Source organism: Pecten maximus, chromosome 4, assembly GCF_902652985.1.
Source record: "Pecten maximus chromosome 4, xPecMax1.1, whole genome shotgun sequence".
Classification (NCBI taxonomy): Eukaryota; Metazoa; Mollusca; class Bivalvia; order Pectinida; family Pectinidae; genus Pecten; species Pecten maximus.
The window spans coordinates 40,458,130-40,485,290 of record NC_047018.1 but is presented as its reverse complement, the minus strand read 5'-3'; the positions used below and the strand labels follow the sequence as shown (position 1 = coordinate 40,485,290).

At 35.3% G+C, this 27,161-nt stretch overlaps 1 protein-coding gene across 1 annotated transcript; it reads right to left on the bottom strand.

Annotated features, from left to right (window-relative positions):
* On the bottom strand, positions 1–27,130 carry LOC117326539 (probable ATP-dependent RNA helicase DDX53). Its single transcript, XM_033883295.1, is given in 24 exon segments — positions 1–485; positions 809–896; positions 1,187–1,261; positions 2,794–2,901; positions 3,335–3,400; positions 3,554–3,624; positions 5,935–5,994; positions 7,165–7,252; positions 7,831–7,931; positions 9,352–9,493; positions 10,767–10,877; positions 11,146–11,210; positions 11,740–11,793; positions 15,798–15,853; positions 16,304–16,404; positions 16,848–16,929; positions 17,591–17,689; positions 17,945–18,077; positions 18,266–18,321; positions 18,814–18,900; positions 19,115–19,231; positions 20,094–20,208; positions 25,487–25,542; positions 26,604–27,130. Coding segments are annotated over 24 exon segments (2,559 nt in total). The 5' UTR covers positions 26,980–27,130; the 3' UTR covers positions 1–233.
* Between the last annotated feature and the right edge of the window lie 31 nt (positions 27,131–27,161).

The window sequence follows — 27,161 nt, the reverse complement described above, 5'->3', positions numbered from 1 at the left end:
TTATGGGAGTCCACACTGTCACCAAGGTCCCCATTCCCACCAGTGTTCAAACATCTACTTAACACACAATATCCATGTAAGAGAAACATTAAAATAACATCAACCTTCAGTATGGATATGCATTGAATCACGAGGACCCTTCTGACTTGTGTGAATCACATAAGCTGTCCATGGTCTCATGAATCCCTCAAGAAACTTTGTGATGTAAAGAAAACTTGTTACACTAGGACAAACTAAGCAATTCCATATGTATTCATGATAACTCCACATCTGTCATCGCGTCTGCGTCCTCCTCCTCCTCCTCGTCTTCCTCCTCCACCAAATCCTCCATACCCACCCATAAAGTCATCGTCGCCACCCCCAAACCTATCCCTTCCCCGGTCACCTCCAAACCGACTTCCCCCACCACTTGCTCTCTCTTCTTCCCGTTTCTTCTTCATCCTTTCGTACCTCTCGGCCATCTCATACAGCTCTTGAGGGATTTCCTGCAGAAGAGAAACACATGTTCTTTTCTCTTACAAATACATGTACTTCACCCTGCTGATCTGCCAGTATCACCCTTAGACTCTCAAAAGAAGCAGATGACACGACAATAGGGGAATCCACCCTCCCATTATACCCTTATATATAGCTACTGGATATTTGGCGAAATACAAAATTTATAGTATTTCTGGGATTAAATTCCATATCACTTACCCTTTATTATTAATGCATGATTTCAAAAAAAGTTCTGCTTTAAAGCAGTTTCATTGTCAGGTACTAGGTATGATATCCTTCTGAGTCAATAAGATGTTTAACAAAGTTTTACCTGGTTAGCTTCTTCCATGATGTCAATCAAGAGTTGTGCTGATCTCCAATCGTTCCGTGTCATCAGAGTCAGTGAAGTACCAGATTTACTGTAAAATTTATCACAATAAGGTTCATAATAAAGAGTCTGCCGTTTAGACAAGACAACATTTCATAAAAAAACTGACTTGCATAAATAACTATAACATGAAGATATATACAATTCACTGGTGAACAACAAACAATTTTTGAGATAAACATGTATTTTCAAGTTTTTAATTGGCTCTATTTTAAATGTTAAGATATAGTGCACATATTGAAAATTGTACCTTATATTGTACTATTCTTTTATTTTGCCTTGTGACATTTTTAAGCTAAACTGTCCCAAACTTGATCTTACCCTGCTCTTCCAGTGCGGCCAATTCGGTGGACGTACTCTTCTATGTTACGGGGAAAATCGTAATTGAAGACATGCCTGAAGAGATGAATGTCCATAGTTAACAATATCAGTTACACAGATCTTATCCTGTCTCTATAAACCTCAGGTCAAATTAAATCGTATATATTTATGACTCTTATAGCTTGCACATTCTTTCTGTTTTGAAAATTTAGCTATGCTTGAATAATTATGTGTCTCTATAAACCTCAGGTCAAATTAAATCGTATACATTTATGACTCTTGTAGCTTGCACATTCTTTCTGTTTTGAAAATTTAGCTATGCTTGAATAATTATGTTGCAAATTCTGTACAAAAAGGACAACAAATGTAATTCTAATTTAAATACCCATTCAGTATTCTACAACATACCATCATTGATATTTTCCAATCTATCGAACCTAACATAAAGCTGACTAACAATTTTACAATTTTAGCTGAACATACACTGCCCTCCAAAAGTCCTGTTACAATTATTACGTAAAATACAGCGAAGTTAATCTCCAAGTCTTTATTACAATTTGTTAGAATCATAACTTCTGAGTATGTTTTTGTTCATGATTTCAAATATTTGTGTTCATTTTTCAACAGTGCATATGATTTGTTACAATGGAAATCCTGAAAATGCAACATTCTGGAAATTTCCCTCTTTGTTAATATAGATTTCAAAAATGCATTTCTTACATTTATTTTACTGTTAATCAAACGATTACTTTTATTTGTGTCAGTAAAAAAAAACCACCAATATCTTCATTCATTTTTGAACATTATGGAAAATAGGACCCTCCATTCCCTCTCCCTACAACTTCAAAGAAGTGAGGTATTTTTCAAATAATTTCCAATTGTCACTTACAAATTGACTATCTTACGGATATTACAACACTTTTTCTCAAATTTCGTTGGCTATCCATTTGCTTTAAACATTCCAAGTGTAACAGAACTTTGAAGGGCAGTGTATTTGTGGCAGAAAAACCTACCTATACTTATTGCTTAAAATAACTGACCCCAAAATTGTTGAACTCCTGACAATATTTGTCCACCTAATCACTCTCACATTTAAAACATATTAACTCTTGATTTATTTTCAAACAATTGTTATCAACTTCACCCTTGATGAAGGTGAAAGGAGTGTTTCACTATAGTGCTCCCTGACCACATTTAAGTCTACCTTACCATAGTTTTACACCTACTGACACAAAAACTTTCCTGTATTTTTATGTTAAAATCAATATGAGACTGATGGGCCTTAACAGTCGTCTGATATATATATATATATATAGTTCTGATATGTACATGGATAGTTGATGTTTTGTTTTTAATTCAAGATTTTAACATATCTGACCCTTTGACCTTGAAAATAGGTCAAGTTGTTCATTTGAGCATGCTTGATAGCTCTTCTTCCCAACTTTCTACTGGCCAAATATCGTGACTTTATGCATCATGGTTATTAAGAAATCATAAGTGCAGATTGTTTACAGACGAATGATGCAAGATGATGAACAAATGTGTTTTCGACAGCTCTCTTAACTCAAGTGACCTAAAAAGAAAAAAAAAAAAATGTATACACATACGTGATGTCTTTGACATCCAAACCTCTCGAGGCCACATCTGTGGCTACAAGGATCTTGACATATCCGGTTTTGAAATCCTCCAGGGCCTGTTCACGATCACACTGTTCCCTGTAGAACAAGGTAGCCATTACATCTAAATTCATTCACATTTCATCATTCAACAGGGAGTTAAAAGATCTTTGTGTTCATTTTTTATTAATAATTTCTGTATAACAGCCAATTTAGCAGAAAATAATGGTATTCAAAAAAATATTCATAGGACAGATTTCAATAAAATGCATTCCAAAGTTCTTGCTGTTTCTTAATCAACTTAGAACTGCTAGATAAACAAACTCTCACTGAATGGAAAATTGCTTAGTTCTGAACGATTTTTTTTTTTTTTGCTTTGAAAGAGCAACATTGGACAGATCACTTTAAAAGAATACATTTGAAATTTGTTATTTCTAATATTCAAAAGTTATGAGGCATGAGAAAGTTGAGTAACAAATGACTAGATGATTCACTAATGATAAGAGTGAAGTATCAAAAGGAGCCAACTAACCTATCACCATGGATACACTGGCAGTCAATGCCGTTGAGAGAAAAGTCACTTGACAAGTCATCGGCCCTGAAATACGTTATGAAATGCGAATCAAATACCTGAATATGCTCCACATTTCCAGTCATTAGGAACACAGAGTAGGGCATTTTGATTGTCACAAGATTGCTATTTTTATTTTCAGATACATGAAAATTACCAATGACGAAAACTAATACTTACAGTACTTTTCTTCCCACAAATATGATGACTTTGTCATCTGGTTCCATCTCGTGCCTAACAAACGACAAAACCTAAGAAGAACAACAATTACAACAAGTTTACAACCCCAAGAGTAGAACTGTGTTATCTTGAAGTCAGTTGAGTTAAGAAACAAGAGATCCCAGAGGGATCTTGGCGCCCACCATTGAATGATCTTTATAGGTTCCATGTCAGATTGATCTTTTCTCTACTTATCCCTTCTAAGTCTTACTAATCTGTGTAAATTCAGAAACAGCCCTCTAGTACTTTTCAAACAAGGGGTACCTATATATAAAATTTAAGATTTAGCGATAATGGCTGTCTGTCCGCCATGTTGCTTTCGGATTGGTCGCAAAATGCAACATCAGGGACCAAGGGGAACCTACATATGAAATTCGAGAAAGATCCCTTCAGCACTTTCTTAGAAATAGCGATAACAAGTTTCAATTGTCAAAATCTAAGATGGCTGCCTATCGGCCATGTTGTTTTCCGATTAGTCTCAAAATGCAATATGCATAACTAGGCACCAAGGGGAACCTACATATGAAATTTGAGAAAGATCCCTTCATTACTTTCTGAGAAATAGCGATAACAAACTTCAATTGTCAAAATCCAAGATAGCTGCCTGTCGGCCATGTTGTTTTCCGATAGGTCTCAAAATGCTTATTGCATAACTAGGCACCAAGGGGAACCTACATATGAAATTTGAGAAAGATCTCGTCAGTACATTCTGAGAAATAGCGATAACAAACTTCAATTGTCAAAATCCAAGATGGCTGCCTGTCGGCCATGTTGTTTTCCGATTGGTCTCAAAATGCAATATGCATAACTAGGCACCAAGGGGAACCTACATATGAAATTTGAGAAAGATCCCTTCAGTACCTTCTGAGAATTAGCAATAACAAACTTCAATTGTCAAAATCCAAGATGGCTGCCTGTCGGCCATGTTGTTTTGCGATTGGTCTCAAAATGCGTTATGCATAACTAGGCAGCAAGGGGAACCTACATATGAAATTTGAGGAAGATCCCTTCAGTACCTTCTGAGAATTAGCAATAACAAACTTCAATTGTCAAAATCCAAGATGGCTGCCTGTCGGCCATGTTGTTTTGCGATTGGTCTCAAAATGCGTTATGCATAACTAGGCAGCAAGGGGAACCTACATATGAAATTTGAGGAAGATCTCTTCGGTACATTCTGAGAAATAGCGATAACAAACTTCAATTGTCAAAATCCAAGATGGCTGCCTGTCGGCCATGTTGTTTTCCGATAGGTCTCAAAATGCTTTAAGCATAACTAGGCACCAAGGGGAACCTACATATGAAATTTGAGAAAGATCCCTTCAATACTTTCTGAGAAATAGCAATAACAAACTTCAATTGTCAAAATCCAAGATGGCTGCCTGTCGGCCATGTTGTTTTCCGATTGGTCTCAAAATGGAATATGCATAACTAGGCAGCAAGGGGAACATACATATGAAATTTGAGAAAGATCCCTTCAGTGCTTTCTGAGAAATAGCGATAACAAACTTCAATTGTCAAAATCCAAGATGGCTGCCTGTCGGCCATGTTGTTTTCCGATAGGTCTCAAAATGCAATATGCATAACTAGGCAGCAAGGGGAACCTACATATGAAATTTGAGAAAGATCCCTTCCGCACTTTCTCAGGAAATAGCGATAACAATTTTCAATTGTCAAAATCCAAGATGGCTGCCTGTCGGCCATGTTGTTTTCCGATTGGTCTCAAAATGCAATATGCATAACTAGGCAGCAACGGAAACCTACATATGAAATTTGAGAAAGATCCCTTCAGTACTTTCTCAGAAATAGCGATAACAAACCTCAATTGTCAAAATCCAAGATGGCTGCCTGTCGGCCATGTTGTTTTCCGTTAGGTCTCAAAATGCGATATGCATAACTAGGCACCAAGGGGAACCTACATAAGAAATCTGAGAAAGATCCCTTCAGTACTTTCGGAGAAATAGCGATAACAAGAATTGTTTACGGACGGACGGAGGGACGGAGGGACGGACGGAGGGACGGACGGACAGACGGACGACGGACCACGGACGCAGGGCGATTTGAATAGCCCACCATCTGATGATGGTGGGCTAAAAACTCTTTTAACAAATTCTGAAGTAACTGAGCATATTTCACATAAAATTTTACTTTCAAGGCTGACTTTTTACTTCAAGTCAAGTAGAGTATTTGAATTATCAGAGTTTCAGATATAAACAAGGTTTCTCCATCTATTCTGTCATTTCTATCCTATTTCAAACTTAAATTTAAATCAAAATTATCTTCAGGCTAGGACAGGACAGATATTAAATACAAATTTCTGTATTTGTAATAATTCGAGATCTTACCCGATCTTTCTTATCCTCGTCATCGATAATTTCCACCAATTGTGTGACACTGTGGACAGCCTACAACATAAAGGAAAATTGTTACCTCCCTTGATACGAAAAAAAATCCTGTCTTATAAAGTCAAACCAGAATGACCTGTTGCATTGACCTTTTCGTGGAATATTCAAAGTGGTTAGTTCCATTTGTGCACAGGTGTGTTAACAAAACATATTGATTAGGAATACTACTGTGTCCAGCAGGGTGCTGTTTTGGACCATTTGTTTTTGTTACAATTTTTTATTGACAGCACATGGATTGTATCATTTATTTTTGATGCATGGTTTACACATATTCAAGTAGCTATGTGATCAATTGTTTACATGTTAACAGTTTTGTAGCTAAATCTACACCAGTATAAATACGATCATGCAGCTGATGATAAGGTTTGTTAAATTATAAACAACTAACAATTATACATGTATATATACAAAGTACCTATTTCCTATAAATCACTAAGACTTGTCTGTAATCAATATGCTAATCAAAGTTCCACAGGACAGGTCATTCTGGTCTGACTATACTAGATATGATTTGTTGTGGTGCAGATGTCTAAGGCAAACATTAATATCATACTGAGTTTCACAGCAGCAAGACATAAACTCAAGCATTTCAATTCAATCCCATGAATAATTCAATACCTACGTAAGTTGGGGTTCAATCAAAGTTTTAATCAATTACAAATGTATATTTATTTGTTGACAACAATTGCAAAACAGGTTTTACCAACTTATATTAACCACTCCTGTTAGTCCAGATGGAAGTGCACTAGGGTCTTATTGTTGAGTACCCCATGAATACCCACATTGCTTGGCAGGTGACCTGTTAGCTTTTCAGGTCACCGCAGGCGAGTGGGTTACTATACTGTGCCAACGACCACCGTTGGATTCAACTGGTCAAAGTATTTGATTTTCAATGAAAGACTGATTTTTTTTTTAAAACAAATTCAATGAAGGATTGATTTTTTAAAATTTTCAATAAAGGTTATTTTTTTAATGAAGATTTGTGCAAATTCCCATATCTAGTTATTAATGATAGAAATGCTACAGGTAACAATTTGTTTTTAAACATATGGAATAGACTTTACTTCAATCCATCTCCTGGGGCTTAAGACAAGTTCAACATTATTCATTTTAATTTGTTTGAACTACTCTATACTCACTTCTTACCGAGAACTATTGGTGTTTACTTACCGCTAAATCTAATGATCCTACAAATACTTGGAATGGATCTTTGAGGTAGGCATCAGCCATGCGTCGTACTCCTTCAGGCCAGGTAGCACTGTGTATATAACATCACTTAGTTAATATATTTCATTACAATAATTTTTTGAATATTTAAATGCCTTAACTAGGAATCAAACCTAAAACCCTGCTGTATTAGTCTTAAGCTCAACTTATCAAACTGAAGAAAGTTCTATTTAGCCAAGCAGTTTATAATTTATTACAGCCTAGTATTTGCCAGGGTTACATACTCTCCCTCCAGGAAAGAACATGTCCTTGAGTTTCCAGCTGTTAAAAAGATGCTTCAATAGAAGTATAATTTCTGAGTCCCTAGATGGGTGCCAATGTAACAGAAGTCAGGTTAATTATACTTATTTAAATGCCTCATCTTAGGATTGAATTCTGGACCTCTGACTGCATCACTAGTCTTAAGCTCAACCAATTGAGCTAAAGAGAGTCAGATTAATACTAATTAGGCCGAGGATCAGGATTGGCTTTTGAAGACCTGGGGTAAAACTATTGAAATTTCAAGGCTGTCTTACACATCACATCCTTTGTGAATGAGAAACACTACATTGCTTTCAAATAAAATCCCTATAATTATACTTTCGATTAAGTAACCCATCTTAACCTCACCTGGTCATGACGGTTTGTCTATCTGGACGAATATCTAAAAGAATCTTTTTGATTTCTGGCTCAAAACCCATATCTAACATTCGGTCTGCCTCATCCAAAATCTGCAACAAAAACATGTTTCTTTGACATGAGTTTAAACCATCAAAAATAAGCTTCCATACTTATTTGCAAATAAGGCCCTTTTTCCCATGTTTTTGCAAAATCATCAATTTTAGAATAGTAAGCTAAAACTGGTTCACAAATAAGCCCTCCCAAAACTTAAATTCTTTACTTTCACACCGGGGAAAGGCTTATTTGAGGATATAGATACAGCAAATAAAATTTGACTGGAAAGAAATTTAAATGGGATCACCAATCAACGAAGATATCAAATTAATATATAATATGAAAACTAAACAGAAACCAAATTTGAAATAGAAAGCATCCTCAGCCAGTAGCAAATTCTTATAAAAGAAACATACCTGGTAAAGACACTTAAAAACTCAAAATGTTAATTAAGTTGAAGGGCCGGCATGCTGAGATAAGAAAGTGATAAGAGGTATTTAAAAGTAATCGAGTACATATACATAATATCATTAAAATAAGATTTTTTGAAATCAACAAGATCAATATTTTACCTACCCAAAATTAAAATGGCTAAAATTTTTATTTTCTGTAGCATCATTAAAATGCAGTGAAATTTTTTCCAAAGAAAAAACAGTTCATTTTCTTTTCACTGTTCAACTTAGCTGACTTCTTGTAATGGCAAAAACTGTTACTTATTCATAGAAAAATATGGAGAAAATATTGACCTCAAATTATCTCCTCTTTGTAAAATGTACTCCTGTTCATATAGACTAACACACTAGATATCTTCTTATTGTATACCTTATACCTTATACAATTTGGGCAGATTGCCTCGAAAATTCGATAATTTACTTGTCTGTACTGTCGTTATTACTATATGTACTTGACAATTATCTATTTCTAGTAATACACATCCAACGAACATTTGTTTGTTAGGATCCAGTACCTATATTGGATTATACCGTTGACAGTCGTTAGTACTTACTAGACCCTACTTACACCGTATACATATTTATCCTGCAACTGCCACCGCATTGTCGGAATACACCCACCATATATATTTTTGCTGTATACGGCAGTGACGGAAAACAGCTGTATTTTGGAATCTTAGCACGTGCGTCAGTTCGACTGACCTACTTCAAAGTGAAACTACGTTTAAAAGGCGAACATATTTCTATCATTTTTGACACTGTTTCACTTCAAAATGATTACTTTTGATGATTATTTTTATGATTGTTGCAGGATAAATAGAATACATGGTCAGTGTCTTAAAATATAAGCTGTATTTTTGGCTCGGGACAGAAAGACAAAAGTGGCTCGCCAAGGCTCGCCACTTTTGTCTTTCTTTACCCTCGCCAAAATACAGCTTATATTTTAAGACACTGACCATGAATTCTCTATGTACATAGGTTGATTATCAACCTTCCAGTACGTGATTAAACTTTAACAACTTACCAGGAATGTGACTGATCTGACCGACACAATGTTGTTCATGATGAGATCATTAAGACGTCCAGGTGTTGCTACAATGATTTCCACACCTTTTGTAATAACGTTTATTTGTTCCCGGCGATTGCCACCTCCATACACACACACACTGCAAGTAAACATGAAATACATGTACAGTCGAACCTGCTCTAACGACCGCCTGTCTATAAAGACCGATTTTAAGAATCCCCCATGAGATTTTACTATATATCGACATGTACATGTACATCACATAAATATACCTTCAACACTAAATTGTGTTCTAAAATGGTGGAGTGTGACCATGGACATTTTCACCTTGACCATCAAAATCTATCATTACAGGTGTAGAACGTGATGCTACAACAGCATGGTGTATATATAGATATGAACCAATCGTTTAAGGGGTTCATGAGATAATCCAGAGATATCTTGTACACAGTACACAAGCTTAAGCTTGTTGTGCTACAGACTCGTGCACAGACAGTGATTACTAGATATTTACCCCCCCCCCCCCCCCCCAGACTCGTGCACAGACAGTGATTACTAGATATTTACACCCCCCCCCCCCCCCCCCCCCCCCCCCATCTTTATTTATTTTACAACAATTACCAAACAAGTTTTATCAACTTCTATTTATCATGCTTATTTGCCAGGATGGAAATGCACCAGGGATTTCACTGTGGGAGGAAAACCGGAGTACCTGGGAAAACCCACGTGGTTGGGCAAGTGACAACCTTATCATAGCAAGTAAAGGGAGGGTACAATTATCCTGTTCTATTGAAGAATATTCCTTCATATACAGTAATAGTGGTATCAATATTCAATACACTACACACAAGACTTGGCTGATTTTACCAAAATGCAAAGAGCTTACCACATGATTCAGTCATAATGAGTGTCATGATTGTGACAGATCTCAGAGTTAAATTGTATACCTGTTTATTTTTAGGGGCCCAGAGGGGCCCAGGGATGCCCTGGTCTGACATCTATGAGTCACACTTAGTTCCATCAAATCATACTACAGAATTTTAGGTACTGGCATATAGCAATGCATGGTTACAATATGAATAGTTTATGATCACAATCCATCCCATGTTTTCTGACATCAACTTACTATTTTGGTTTGTTTTAAACTCTGGAAAGATTTAGATAAGACTCCCACGATACTCATAGAAATGATCACACTTAATTATGCCATAGCTGACTCACATACAAGTAATGCTGAAATACTGTATTTATGTCGATTTGTCTCAGTAATTTTTATTTAATTTCCATTATGTCTGACAATGCGGACACAAAACTAATTTACGTCCTACAAGTCCACAGTAATTTGAGTCAGAGATGCAGGAAACCTGTATCAAGGAAAACTCTGAATCAATTTATACAGGTATCACACAAACCTCTTGATGCCCTTGTAGTGGAACTTTTTCACCTCTGACTCAATCTGAAGGGCAAGTTCCCTGGTCGGAGATAGTACCAGAACATTGGGTCCACCTCTCTCTGCACGAGGTCTAAAATGAATGATAATGATAAAACCTCATAAGTATGCACTTTGCTTCTCTGATACAATGAACTATTGTTTTTATTCAAATATGAAAATACAGTATTACTTTATACCCGGGATATCCAAAAACAATTTCAATTATTTGAGCTTCTGTGTCCCCACTTAATGAAGTGTTGATGTCATGAAATCAATTTATCTGAAAACCTGCAACGTCAAACAAATCATATGAGCCCTGAGCCCACATACATCATTCTTTACTATGACTATATACTTACAAGGATTGTTGGTCAATATGTATGAAGGCTGGTAACAGGAATGCCAGAGTTTTCCCCGTTCCTGTCTAATAACACAAAATTCAGTATGTGATCACTTATAACAAGTCATTAGAATGAGGTTTGCCTTTATTAAATTGAAAATTGTGTTCGCGAGCTTTTGAAAATGTGCGCTTCCTTTGTCAAGTAAAGAATTCACCGAGATGAAAATTTTCACAGCTGAATAATCCTCCAGTATCTGATTATACATGTATTTATATAAAAAAATTCTCATTTTTTCCCAGATTTTTTAACCAATGTGAGTAGAATGGCTGATACATTGTCTCTTTGAATTGGTCATTGATTTAAACATTAATACAATCTAACAGATACTGGGTATTATACATGCATTACCAGCAGGAAATACCAAATTCAAGAGGATGTAAGTTTTGATCAAATTTCAGTGTCAAACAAAGGCAGGAAAATTAAAAAGAATGCAGTTCTTTAGTAGAATCTAAAAAGAATCTAATCAAATGTGAAATATATAATTTGCAGAAGTCTGTATATAACAAATATCAGATGACTAAAGAGAAACTGAATGTTAAATTGATACATTACCTGAGCGATTCCTATCATGTCCATCCCCTGTAGTAGAACTGGCCAGGCCTGGGACTGTTAATGACAAGATATGGACTGTCACTTATCTCTTTAGGCTATCTGGTGAAGTTATTTCTACATGTCTATTATCTTAACGGTAGTAAATAACATAGAATAGAGTGATACAACAGTTTTATCCTCCATGTTTTATACATAGATTCTCTTACTTATAATTTCATTTATTTTACAACATTTGCAAAACAAGTTATATCAAGTTATATTAATCCCGCTTGTTTGCCAAGATTGAAGCGCACAGGGGATCTTTCTGTGGGTTTGTTTGTTTTTGGTTTAACGTCCTATTAACAGCCAGGGTCATTTAAGGACGTGCCAGGTTTTAGAGGTGGAGGAAAGCCGGAGTACCCGGAGAAAAACCACCGGCCTGCGGTCAGTACCTGGCAACTGCCCCACGTAGGTTTCGAACTCGCAACCCATAGGCGGATGGCTAGTGTTAAAGTGTCGGGACACCTTAACCACTCGGCCACCGCGGCCCCTCTTTCTGTGGGAGGAAACCGAAGTACAGTGGACCCTCGATAATCCGAACACCTTCGTTCCCAGCCCAAACCGTCCGGATTACGAGTTTTCCGGACTACCGAATTTCGTCTACCAGGTCAAAAAAAATTGTTGTGTAAGAGTTATCTCCCTTGACTCTATACAATACGGGACGTTTTAATGACGTTTCATAAACACGTCTAATTGTCAGTCTTTTTAAAAAATAAATATACTTATGTTCTTGATATGATTCTTGTTTTCTTTTATTTTGTAGAAACTAAAAAATAAACAATGTTTTTAAAAGAACATGTGAAGTGAAAGTTGTTTTATTTATAGCGGGCATATGTGACCTACAAACAACACACATGGGTTACGTCCCAGAGGTTCACAAACGAGTAGAAATTACATACGTTAAATACCTGAAATGAAAGACCCACTATGTACAATGTACGTTTTTTTACGTAAATAATATGCATCTTTCAATGAGTCGTCATTACACGTAACGGTGTTAATAAATGAATTTATTACATGCATTTGTGATTGATTAAGTATCGTATCACATACTGTATGTTAGTGAATTAATTATTGCTAACTACGAAATAGCACTATGTAAAATAACTATAATAGATATTGTACGTCAAGTTGATAAAAGCAAGACCAGTCTACACTATAAAACCCTTTAATTGTAGCATTTAGGTCGATCGTAAAGAAAAGCAATGTACCGTTATAACAAGGGCCCAATGGGCCCAAATCGCTCACCTGCAATGCAGTGATCTTTTCATATATGGATCCTGCAGTTATTTGAAAGCATGCTACAGGACCAATATAATAATGTCTCTCTGCACTTTGGCTTTTCACTAAAAGTCATTCAAAGATTTAAGCATACTTGATCGACGTGACCTTGAATGCAAGTCAGGGTCATTCATTTGAACAAACTTGGTAGCCCTTTACCCCAGCATGCTACAGACCCAATATTAACTCCATAGGACTCTTGGTTATTGAGAAGAAGTCATTTCAAGATTTTAGCCTTTTTGACTCCTGTGACCTTGAATGAAGGTCAAGGTCATTCATTTCAACAAACTTGGTAGCCCTTTACCCAAGCATGCTACAGACCTAATATCAACTCCCTGGGACTCTTGGTTATTGAGAAGAAGTCGTTTAAAGATTTTAGCCTTTTTGACATCTGTGACCTTGAATGAAGATCAAGGTCATTCATTTGAACAAACTTGCGAGCCCTTCACCCCAGCATGCTACAGGCCAAATATTAGGTCTCTGGGACTGTTGGTAATTGAGAAGAAGTTGTTAAAATTTTTAGCCTTTTTGACCGCTGTGACCTTGAATGAAGGTCAAGGTCATTCAATTGAACAAACTTGGTAACCCTTTACTGCAGCATGCTACAGACCCAATATAAACTCCCTGGAACTCTTGGTTATTGAGAAGAAGTCGTTTTAAAATGTTAGCCTTTTTGACTCCAGTGACCTTGAATGAAGGTCATGGTCATTCATTTGAACAAACTTGGGAGACCCTTCACCCCAGCATGCTACAGGCCAAATATTAGGTCTCTGGGACTGTTGGTTATTGAGAAGAAGTCGTTTAAATATTTTAGCCTTTTTGACTCCTGTGACCTTGAATGAAGGTCAAAGTCATTCACTTGAACAAATTTGGTAGCCCTTTACCGCAGCATGCTACAAACCCAATATCAACTCCCTGGGACTCTTGGTTATTGAGAAGAAGTCGTTTAAAGATTTTAGCCTGTTTGGTCCCTGTGACATTGAATGAAGGTCAAGGTCATTCATTTGAACAAACTAGGTAGCCCTTCACCTCAGCATGCTACAGACCCAATATCAACTCCCTGGGACTGTTGGTTATTGAGAAGAATTCGTTTGAAGATTATAGTCTATTTGACTCCTGTGACCTTGAATAAAGATCAAGGTCATTCATTTGAACAAACTTGGTAGCCCTTTACCCCAGCATGCTACAGACCCAATATCAACTCCCTGGGCCTCTTGGTTATTGAGAAGAAGTCGTTTAAAGATTTCAGCCTTTTTGACTCCTGTGACCTTGAATGAAGATCAAGGTCATTCATTTGAACAAACTTGGGAGCCCTTCACCCCAGCATGCTACAGGCCAAATATTAGTTCTCTGGGACTCTTGGTTATTGAGAAGAAGTTGTTTAAAGATTTTAGCCTTTTTGACTCCTGTGACCTTGAATGAAGGTCAAGGTCATTCATTTGAACAAACTTGGGAGCCCTTCACCCTAGCATGCTGCAGGCCAAATATTAGGTCTCTGGGTCTGTTGGTTATTGAGAAGAAGTCGTTTAAAGATTTTAGCCTTTTTGACTCCTGTGACCTTGAATGAAGGTCAAGGTCATTCATTTGAACAAACTTGGGAGCCCTTCACCCTAGCATGCTGCAGGCCAAATATTAGGTCTCTGGATCTGTTGGTTATTGAGAAGAAGTCGTTTAAAGATTTTAGCCTTTTTGACTCCTGTGACCTTGAATGAAGGTCAAGGTCATTCATTTGAACAAACTTGGTAGCCCTTCACCCCAGCATGCTTCAGACCCAATATCAAGTCCCTGGGTCTTTTGGCTATTTAGAAGAAGTCGTTTAATTTTTTTTTAGCATATTTGACCCCTGTGACCTTGAATGAAAGTCAAGGTCATTCATTTGAACAAACTTGGTAGCCCTTCACCCCAGCATGCTACAGACCTAATATCAACTCCCTGGGACTCTTGGTTATTGAGAAGAAGTCGTTTAAAGATTTTAGCCTTTTTGACCCCTGTGACCTTGAATGAAGGTCAACGTTATTCATTTGAACAAACTTGGTAGCCCTTCACCCCAGCATGCTACAGGCCCAATATTAGGTCTCTGGGCCTTTTGGTTATTGAGAAGAAGTTGCTTGAATGGAAAAGTTGACGCCGGACGGACGGCCGGACGGCCAGATGACGGACGGACGACGGACGCCGCGCCACGGCATAAGCTCACTAGCCCTTCGGGCAGGTGAGCTAAAAACAGAGCTACATTTGTAACACAGGTAAACACCCGGGGCTATGACCTGGCAGCGGTCATAGCGACCGCTGCCAGGTCAAAGCCCCAGGTTATCGCGGGACTACGCACAGTGTCAAGCGATAGTCTGTACAGCTGTCGACACGGGTGACTTGCCCGACATTTTTCTCTCCTCGTGGTGAAAAAATCGTCCGGATTATCGGGGGAAATTTACTAATGAAAAGTACTTTCCGTTCCCAAAATGGGCTTCCGGAATCGGAAACCGAATTTCCGGACTGGTGAGTACAAATAACGTTACGGAAATCCGTTCCCGTGCTATTCCGTCCGGACTGCGAGTTTTCCGGACTATCGGCGTCCGGATTATCGCGGGTCCACTGTACCTGGGCAAAAACCCATGTGGTCGGGCAGGTGACCCCATACCTTTTCACATCCGATCGTTATCTCAAAACTTCAACAAAATAATCCTGATAATTTATATGGTTACCCGGTAGTTAATGAAGTTCTTCAATACATCTGTACCTACCTGAATGGGAGATGGTTTTGAGAATTTTTGAGCATATATAGTGTCCAGAATTTCAGCTGAAAATAAATAAAATAATGTAAGATAAAAAAAAAAAGAAGATAATAATAAACAACTTATGGTACCTGTTTTGCTAGACCTACTCTTATACATCAGTTTTCACAATTTTAACTAAGTATCATAAATAATTTTGTCTTGAATGATGGATCAGAAGCAATCTGTAGAAAAAAATATTTTTTCCTCAGTGATACTATTGAGTACCTGTCTACCACATAAGTGATCCTTAGAGGATTATCTCCAAACTAGGCCCCAAGATAGGACTGAAAGGCAAAGGTCATATGTTTAAAAGATGCCTCTGTTGGGTTAAAACAAGAACTGTGCCACTAATGCTTCACTAAATACCTCCTGCATGAAAATTTATATTTCTGTAACGATTTCACTGGTGGTGTATAACCCCCCTATGCTAACAGGAGATTATCGGAATACATGTTGATAGCACCATGACTTACGATAATGCTGGAACGCATGTTCAAATGTCTGTACTGGGTTAGGAACCCGTCGGTCTCCTTCCTTGCTCAGGTCCATCACAATGATGTTGTTGTTATCTTTCCTGTAAAGATATTATAAACTAGAAACTTCTCGGAGACATCAGAATCTAGACTTTTGGTTTTATATATTTCTAACTGGGAAAAAATACAGGTCTGATTTTGAATTGAGAATTTGGCCTTAAACTAGACCCTACAGACATCTGACAAAATCCATGATCAATGGTTCTTACAAAACTGTAATTCAATTGTAGATAATTAACTTCAAATTTTGAAAAAATTCCTAAAATTACGGTAAAATCTACCTGTCTTGAACATAAGTTTAGAAGCATTTTGTTTTTGGATGCAGCAGCATGGTGTAGCCTGAGTATCTTACACCCTCACTGCCAAACTCAAGATAAATTGGCATGAAGATACCAGAAGCAATATAGTTACAAGCATTCAATATATATTTGATTCTCTGAACTATTGACAAAGAGGACAACTTGATTATCCCAGAGAGATTTACCTGAATTTCTCTACATCTTCCGGGTACATATTTGACACGGTGGGGTCCTCGATGTAAAATTCTTTTCTTAAATCTGGTAAACCTAGACAACAATAGAAGGTATGTTTATAAAAGAATACATTCCAAGTACTGGTTGAATGTTAATCTGAAAAAAATATGTGATTTTATATAATTGTTTCTGTATCTGTAAAAAGTTTAAACCATTTTCCTGAGGTGCCTTTGCCAAGGTCACTTGAAGGGAGAGACTGCTCATCATGCTGGCCCCAATACAGAGCAAAATTATTTTAGTTTTAATTTGATGTCTAATCAAGTAAAAATAAATTCCTTCTGATATTAAAGCAATATTTGTTTCGTCAAACTAACATATAATGATTTTGTAATCTTAATCAAATTTCAATGTTGAATTCTATCAATCTGAATCAAATTTCAATGTTGAATTCTATCAATAGAAATCAAATTTCAATGTTGAATTCTATCAATACAAATCAAATTTTAATGTTGAAATTTTGTCAGACTAGATTTCATTGGCATTGTGTGATGCTATAAGCATGATAGTGACAGTGCAATTGTTTTGTGTGTGTCTTTATCAAGAGTCAGATAGGAAATTTTGAAAATATTTTGAAAAAGATGGTGAACAGTTTTTACTTTATTTCCTAAACCCATGTAAAAGCAATATCTGTTATAGAGTATTTTGACCAGAAAAAGAGGGGGATTTTTTTTTTTACAAATGTCTGTCAATTTACCTAGAAATTTGGTGCGAGCATGTTCCTCTTGCTGTGATCGAATCATCCCCCAGTTGATCTTTGGTGGAGGTTCTGGTGCTGTTCCAACACTGGAATTACCTAGTTATCATAGAAAACAACTCTCACAAAATGTATCAGGATTGTAAATTTTATCTTGATTCAATATTTGTTCCTTTGTTTTTACATTTTTATTGAGAAACTATTAAAAATGATTCTATAATCAGGTCAAATGTTGAAATGACCAGGTACCAAATAAACGTCTGCAGCCAATAATTGATTGTACAACATTTTCAGGTAGCCATCTGAGCAAGCTCTTTGCCTATGTCCATATCATTTGAAGGCTATAATACTCACTGCTGTAATTTGAAGTCATCGAGCTGAAAGGCTTGACGAGTTCTTCAATTTTCTCCTTAGCCTTGTTTCGAGCTTCCTCAGAACCTTGGATATCCACCTTGTTTTCGCCATCATCATTCTCCTCTCTGGAAACCTAGAGACACAACAAAATAAAACTTTTTTACCTGACCAATGACAAATCTACAGAGTAAATCCCTAATAAATGATATGAATTACAATCATTTTTACAAGTATAAGTATATATGAAAATAAAATCTTGCTTTGATTTTTTTTCAGATAAGAAAAGGTCATGCTACATTTCTCCACTGTAGATATTCTTACCTTGATTCTGGCTCCAGTTTCTTCCTGTAGCTCTCAAATCTTTGACCCGCCTTTACCTATATATATGTAAAACAAGTCAGGATTAGGATGATCACATCATTTCTACAATATTTCAGACCGCGAAACGCACTTTTAAAATCTTCTTCTTTAAAAAGTTCTGCTCACAAAATATCCATTTTTTCTTGACACCCTTGCAATTACATTTATAATACATCCTAATAAAAAGAATGCTCTGTATGATAAGGATGAAGAATCTGGAAACTGTTACATTGTCAAGCATAACCAAAGGTTGAGGAATCTGGAAACAGTTACATTGTCAAGAATAACCATGATCTCCTTCTTAAAGAGCTAAAAATAATACTACACACCAGATGATGACTTTTGAAAGTATTGGTAGCTTAACAATATTCTAATTTTAATTTAATTTAATTTGTTTAATTTAAAAAAAAATCTAACCTTGTACAGTTTTTCAGAAAAAAATAAACTTAATAAGGCCTTCATCTGATTATGAACTACTCTCCCAATTAATAATCTTATACAATCTTTACCTATTATTTTCCCAACATCATTATTTTGGACAAACATGCTGATTGTATCATCCCTGGATCCACCAAAACGCTGTCCATTGGAGGATTCTACAAATCAAACAGAAAATTCATCATGGATTAGCCCCCTTTTTCTGTAAATAAGAACAATCTCTAGCATCCATACATATCTGTAAAATCTGACAATACAATTTCATATAAATATAACGAATCATGTTTATGAATAATTATAATTTTCAATTACTAATTCTATAGTAATATTCTGATCAAAATATTCTTAATATGTACAGTATTTGAATCGTACCAGATGGACAGTCCCTAGATATATGGCCCTGCTCTCCACATTTGTAGCAAGATCGATCACCACCACCACCTCCACCACCAAATCCTCCTCCACCACCAAAACCTCCTCCTCCACCACCTGTAAGTAGATATTCAAACAGTTAAAATCTATTAAGGAAGTCATTTGCTAGTTACTGTACATTGTTTACAATCCTTAACCAAATATTTAAATTATAAAATCATTATCACTTACTTATAATTAGTCAGTGACAATTTGCAATACAGTGTATATTAAGATCAAGACAAAATTATAATTTTGATGCTGCATCAATTTGATCTTCAAAGTAAAATTCTAAAATTTAAAATGACAACATATCAGTCAATTGATATTCGTGGGATCATGCTCTCCTTTCCTTTTACTGTGATAAGTACAAAGTAACGACTAATGTATTTGTATAAAATGGTCAATTATCATTGATAATAAGATCAATATTGTTTCCTCATTATTAAAGGGAAAGTGAAGTCATTTGAAACATTTGAAATAGGCCAGATATATACTGCAAATGATTATTATTGCCCCTAAGAAATGCTATCCATATTTAGCAATAAGCCCATTCTCAAAGTCAAAGATGATGTGTCAATGTTTGGCAATAAGCAGATTCCCGAAAAACTAAATTGATGGTCACTGTTTGACAATAAGCCGATTCCCAAAGTCAATGTTTGGCAATAAGCCGATTCCCAAAGTCAATGTTTGGCAATAAGCTGATTCCCAAAGTCAAAGTTGATGTGTCAATGTTTGGCAATAAGCTGATTCCTAAAGTCAAAGTTGATGTGTCAATGTTTGGCAATAAGCCCATTTCCAAAGTCAAAGTCAATGTGTAGGCTCCTTAGGCTTATCAAAGTATAAATACATATATTATTGTATGGTAATTGATGAGACAAACTTCAGCTGAGTCATATCTACTGATAAATATAACAGTTTATATCATTAAGTAACTGACCTCGAAACGAACCACTGATTAGATCATCTATCTTTGCCTTAGCTGTATTTCGCTCTTCCTCGGAACCTGAAATCTCCACCTGATTCTCACCACTTCCGTTATCTTCTCTGGAGACCTGTAATAAAATTGACAAAACTAGAACCATAATTTTTGTATATAAGTGATGTAGAAAATTTAATGAAGCAATTCAATATTTTTCGAAACAAAATTTTTGGCACTTATTTTCAGTCATGTAGCAATTCAAATGAGGGCTATTTTATTGGCGATTTAGAATATAGAATTATTAACTTTACCATTATTTACAATAGTTGGTCTATTATGTTTAAAATATTTCATTCGTGATTAACAGGATAATTAGTATTTACCAATTGTTCATAAACAGTAGTATGTTCTTATTGAAATAAAGATAATTAAAAATTAAATCAAAGTACTGGAAGTACTGTAGGAGGCGTTAGTCAGATGTAAAAGGAGATATTTGAAATAAAGCAAGAATACAAATTAAACTGATATCAACATGACTAAACATTTCCACTTAAGTGTGTCAAACCAACCCGACATAATGGTTTTCACAGTCCTGATGAATGTAATGGTTTAGACTGTTCCGATATACATAATGGTTTTAACCATCTTACAGTTTCAAACCTACTTCTAAAAGTAGTTAAACATTTCTGATTTCAATCAAACCTTTACTTAAGAAGTCAAACATTTTAAATTTTTTTCAAATCAACTTCTACTTAGGTACATGTCATTAACATTCATACTTTAAACCATCTTTTATACTTAAGTATTTCAAAATTTGCATTTATGTGTTTAAAACAAACTTATATTTTATAGGCCTGGGTATTAGAAATGTCGAAACAATATGATATGCATTTCGATAAGTTATAACAATACACGATATGTATTGAAAATACAGGGAGTGTCTGCTACTTTTTTTGTTGAAAGTGTGCAATGTCTTTCAATATCTTGTAAACAAAATTGTTTATTCCTTTCTATTTTGATCTTAGAATAATATCAAAATTAGATTGACGGCTTTTAAAAGTTATTACACTTTTTTTTCAACAAAGACCTCATTTGTTAAGGACAATTATTTTTAAATTAGATATCAATTCCATCTATTTTAATAGATCCAATGTCAATATTAACAATAAACTGTGATTTGTGATTTGTTGCTTTTTAATTTACCACCAAGATGTAGATAATAGCCTAGTAGCTATAGGTACTTATATAAATATACAGCGTTTTACATGCAAAATATTGAAGAAAACTTTCATATTTGATATCAATTCAATATGATTGTATAAGTCCCTTGGGGTGGGGAAAGAACCCTGGGCCTATTTTTACATCAGGATTGTGTTCATCTCTTGGTCACTTTGGCTTAATTGACATAAATAACTTCTTCTCTGAAACTAAGCAATCGATATAGCTCATACTTGACTGGTAGCATCATTTTGGGTAGGGATTCAAAATTGTAAAAATGGTGGGGTTGACCCCTGGGGGCAGGGTCAAAAGGGGTCAATTGGTTTCTCTGAAACTAAGTTATGGATATAACTCACATTGGTGTGGTAGCAATCCCTATGGGGTTGTACCCAAAGTCAATTTCATTTCATGGATTAATTGCACAATTTGGTATAAAACCTACATTTGTATGGTAGCATGGTTATGAGGTGGGTATTCAAAATTGTACGAATGTTGGGGCTAACCTCCCGGGGGCTGAAGGATGGGACCAAAATAGGTCTGACATTTTTAGAATAACAATAAACCAATGTGCATGTACCCATATAAAATGCTTATGATATATTGACATAGAAATACCAGCGACAAATAAACTTAAGCATCATTCTTGTTTCATATCTCATAAAACCAGGTGAGCGTCACAGGCCCTCTGGGCCTCTTGTTTTATCTGTGAAACCATTCAGATCCCAACTCCATAATCTTGCTGGACACCCCTTTTGAGCCAACAATTGAATTGCAATTTATGGATAATTTTTAATTTTGGCAAGAAAACATTCTTTAAAGGGCATGTCTGCATCATTTTTAATAATTTGCCCTTGAAACTTCGCACACACCTTCATAAGAGCCGGTTCTTTAAAATGTGAATGAAGGTCAAGTTCAGAGAGATAAACTCAATATTTGTAGCCAGTCACACATGTTACATGTATCTGTTTGCCAAATATACAGCCTTCATGTGTATGTGCAGTTTTGGGTCATTTTTTCATTTTGGTAGGAATTTCTTTTTAAAAGTGCCATATCTGCGTCATTTTGATTATTTGACCTTGATACATTGCACACACCTTTAAAAGGGCCGATTATTTAAAATGTGACCCAAATTAATAATTTTGAAAGAACTTTGAATTTTTTTCATCATTTGACCCCCGTGACCTTGAATGAAGGTCAAGGTCAAATATAAGTATAACATTTGTAGCCAGCCATACGTTATCGATGCGCCAAACATCAAGCCTTCATGTGTATATAGATAAAAGAGCAGAAACCTTTATTCTGCAATTTTGGATTATTTTTTTAATTTTGGCTGGAGAAAATAGCTTTATGATTCTTTTCCAAGTGCCATATCTTTCTGCCTTATTTTTATCTGATGACAATAAAATATGCACATTCTGTTTCAGTGGACTATGTTCTTTCATATGAAATGAAAAAAATAATCAATTTGAGATTTTTATTTTTGACATTCGAACCCATAACAAGTCGTTGGCCTTGACATTCTCTGACAATATGTCATTGAGAAAAGTTTGCCCTAACCACGTGCTAACCAATTTCCAATGAAAATGAAACAAATTATGCTAAAATATGTGTGATGAGTTTCCTATATAAACTATAGTAAAATGTATCCTCTCCCCAGGGAGAATGCGACACATAGGGGGCCAAGAAATTAACAATTTTGATAAAACAGCTTAAGAACCTTTTGTACACCATTCTGCGATATCTTGGTCTTAAGAAGAAGACCGACGCATGACGACAGATCAAATTATAATGGTGAATATTATGAGCTGAATGTCAAAGGATTGTAAACTCTGTACAAATTGTATTATATTATCAGGCAGTCAGCCTAAATATATGTTTCATATCTACCATATTAGAAGTTTGATGTTTTGTACGATATATATATATACTTAATTTTTACACATACATTAAATGAGTTAGCTACTTTCATAAATTAAGATGTTTTTTCTAGAGTTTACTAGGCCGGATGAAATATGATCATGAGCAATCAGTATGGTCAATATGAGATTTGATAAAATGCCTCTCGTAGGTCAACCACTCATGATCACTCAACTTCTTTTTGTAGGAGTCAATATTATATGTACGAGAATTAAACTCTCGCGATGTCTGTTGCACATAAGTACAAAGAAATACATTATCACTTAAGCCTAAAAAATTCACACTGAAGTAGCAATAACACATAATAGTCGAAAACCCAATATATGTGATCAGTGATAAGAAACAGTACTTATAAGCATTTTTGGCAATTTATCCTGAAACAGCTATAGCCTTCCATATTTGACATCTCACAGATTGTTGCTTGTATATATATATAGTTTTAAAGGTCAACATTGGAAAAAACCTAAATGGTTATACATGAATTCATAATAAATAGAATTATTTACAAAAAAGTTTCATTTATTTTCACACTTTCTGGAGACCAATAAGGAGATTGATGATTATTTTAAGGGATATGTTCGCGACATGAAAATCAAACATTTTTAATTAAATTTCAAAAGCAAATAGAGATTTATTTTGAAAGTTATGAGGAATATTGATATTTGAGAAAGTCTTATATTATATGGATTTGATATCGATTGCCAATAGATATACATGTATTTATCATTTTACATGAAAACAACAAAAAGTTATATTACATGAAAACAACAAAAAGTTGTACTAATAGGTTAAAATACAATTGGTATACATTTTGTTAATCTACAATTACTTTGTATTGTTTAAATATTCTATGTAATACAAACATTTCACAGCTTGGTGCATACAAATGTTTATATATATTACATGAAAACATTTGAAAAGGTTGAATCGTGAGCTGAATAATATATAAATAAGACAAGCTGGTTCAATAATAATTTAGCATTTTCATATATATTACGAGTGCGAGTAGCTACTGCAGTAAACCTTATCACAGAAATCCAGATTCTGTATATTGTCTCTGTCGGGGAAGGTACAGCACAAATGACCACCACGACAGATATGTGCCAGTTTTCTTAGTTTTAAAAAATAAACGATCGAATTCCATCACGCCATCACGTAGGTCTACCGATTCATGGATTTGAAACACAGGGACTTCGATCAGTTATCGCAGTAATCCGAAGGGTTCTGGGGTTGATATCGCCTTAAAGCTGATTAAAGTTTGCATATAGTATATAGCAAGATCGTCACAAAATTCGGACTATAATCGCAGTAGATATTGTGATTTTGTGGTCTGGCCAGGCTTGAACAACTTATCGTAAACAGTTCCGTCCTAAATAAACAAACACTTATTTCAGTGGGTCAACAAACAGATTTAAACTTTATAAGCAACTTGCCTTTAATTCATGTTGATAGATATTAATTTCTAGCGACAAACATCATTTTAATGCTTCGCGTGAAGCCCGTGTCCACGTGCCTCCATTTTGACAGAGTGCTCACTCACGTAAACAGACGAAACACGTGATCGCTAAATATCGGACTAAATCTCAAAAAATCTCGTGAACAAACTACCAAGTTGTAAACAAAAGAAATGTTGTTAGCCAAAACCTGGAGGGTATTATGAAAATCAGGAATTTGTTTGCGCTTGGTTGTTATGCCATCTTTATTTCTAGTAGTTAAACAAGTGTCCTCTGTAAGGTAACGTCAGAATCTCGCAGTTATCTCCCTTCAAACAGTATTTTCAATATAGATTTGCAAAAATCGATGCAGGTGTAGATATTTACAAGACATTATTCTTATTGTTTATTTAAAATAGTTCCTGAAATGTTCAAAACATTATCAGCATAGTTAATACATTTCTGTGCACATCTACTTTGAATGACGGACTACAATGACGTGCCTCATACTTGGAACTAATTATAAGCGAATCATTACCCCTAGTTACAGAAACTACCACCAGAGGTCTCAAATTCCGGGCTTCCGCCGAAGAGAAATTTATACTGAATATACCTTTTTTCATGTAATAGCACTTTATTTGTAGTCTTGATAGTTTTCATAAATGTATATATAGTTCAACTACATCATATATGAACTGAAAGAAACTACAAAATGAACTGTGAAAGGAAATATAACGAAAATGAAAGTGAGAGATTGTGACGTCACAACTCGTAGGTGATTGTAATATGGCAGGCGTAAACGCCTCCATAAAAACAAATGGAATTAATAAATCTTAATCTAACCGTGATTCTTGCTCCAGATTCATCTTGTAACTCTCTGATCTTTGATCCTTGTTTCCCTAGAAACAAAATTATGGAAATTTAATTATTTAAAATAGAAATGTAAAATAAATGTCCATGCTGCTTACCCACTTTTAAAATACTGGTCAAAATGATGCAACATATATCAAATAAGATTTACAATTTAATGAGATAAAAAGTATCTGTTTCAAAGAGTCTCCTATCAGTGTTTTTCCTGGTTATTTTGGGAAAACCTATAGCTATTGACCGAATCTTACAGGTAAATTATGTTAAAAATTTACATGATTTTAATTGTTTGACAGTTTCACAAATGCAATGCATATGCTTTACCAGTTTTATAATGTTAAATGCAGTGTAAATTCTAGTTGTATACATGATGGCACACACAAATTTTGATCCTTGACAGTCCTTTTTTTCTGATCTATTTTGTGCAATATTTGCCATTATATTTTTCTGTGTTTTTAGGAAGTTAATTATAAACTGTATGTAATATATACAATGATACAATCTTAATTAAATAATAAATTAGGAGTTTTGAATATTTTTTTTTGGAGAAGATCAGGCTTTGATGCATAGGGAATAGGACCATTTTTTTGCATCAAGCATCCCAGTTATAAAGTCTGGAAAACACTGTCTTTAAGCAACATGTACAGTAACAAGTAGATAAAGATCACATTGTTTTCTTAGGATTTTTCAGGTGAACCCAGAAATCCTTTTCTAAACTTTGCTGTCTCACTATGCATTTACATCAAGTTATGATGCATATGAGATAAAATGTGTTACAATAGGATGATATGCCTCCTAAATTAATGTTTTTTAGGAAGGAATCTTGAAATTGATTTTTATGTTGGATCTGAATTCGAAGCCAGAGATTACATCTGAAAAACTGCTGGGTCCGAAGCAAATTATTTATTTTACATTTAAAATTAGGGAAAAGGATCAAAGAATGGACATGATCATTTTCATATGATGAAATAGTTCTACAAGTGTGATTGTATACATGGAATTCAATAAAAACATTATAAAAATATCAATATTAAATCAAATATAATTTAGATCTTACATTCATATGCGTCTCAAATAAAAAGCACAATATTACCAATTATTCTTCCAACTTGAGATTTTTGGACGAAAAAGACCAATGTATCCCCTGAAGACTCGTCATTTCTCGCTCCACGATTTTGCCTTGCATTGTCATCATTCTGTCCCCTGGAACCCCAGCCGCCTCCCCCTCCCCTTCCAAATCCTCCACTAGAATTCGAGTTTCTCCAGTTATTATTGTCAGATCTTGACTGGAAACCTCTTCCACCCGACCTTCCACTATCATCAGAACCGCCCGGATTTTTGTTTTCCCACGCATCCCATTGTTTCGGCTGTGCCCTGTTGGAGTTTGTCCACACTTTAGTTGGTTGGTGGTACGCTGTGTGCGAGCTCTCTTCACCGTCGATCTCAGCATCCCAGTCCTCGTCACACATGTTTACAACTGACAATGATCCGTGCAAAAAATTGCCAGTACTAAAAACCGTATTAAAAACTTGTTACTATTCAAATATAATAAGAAAATACTGTCTTATTACTTTTTCATCATGTTTGTGTAGTTTCCTAGTTTTCTATTTTTCCGCACATGCAGCCTGAAACAAAGCTGATAACATTAGTT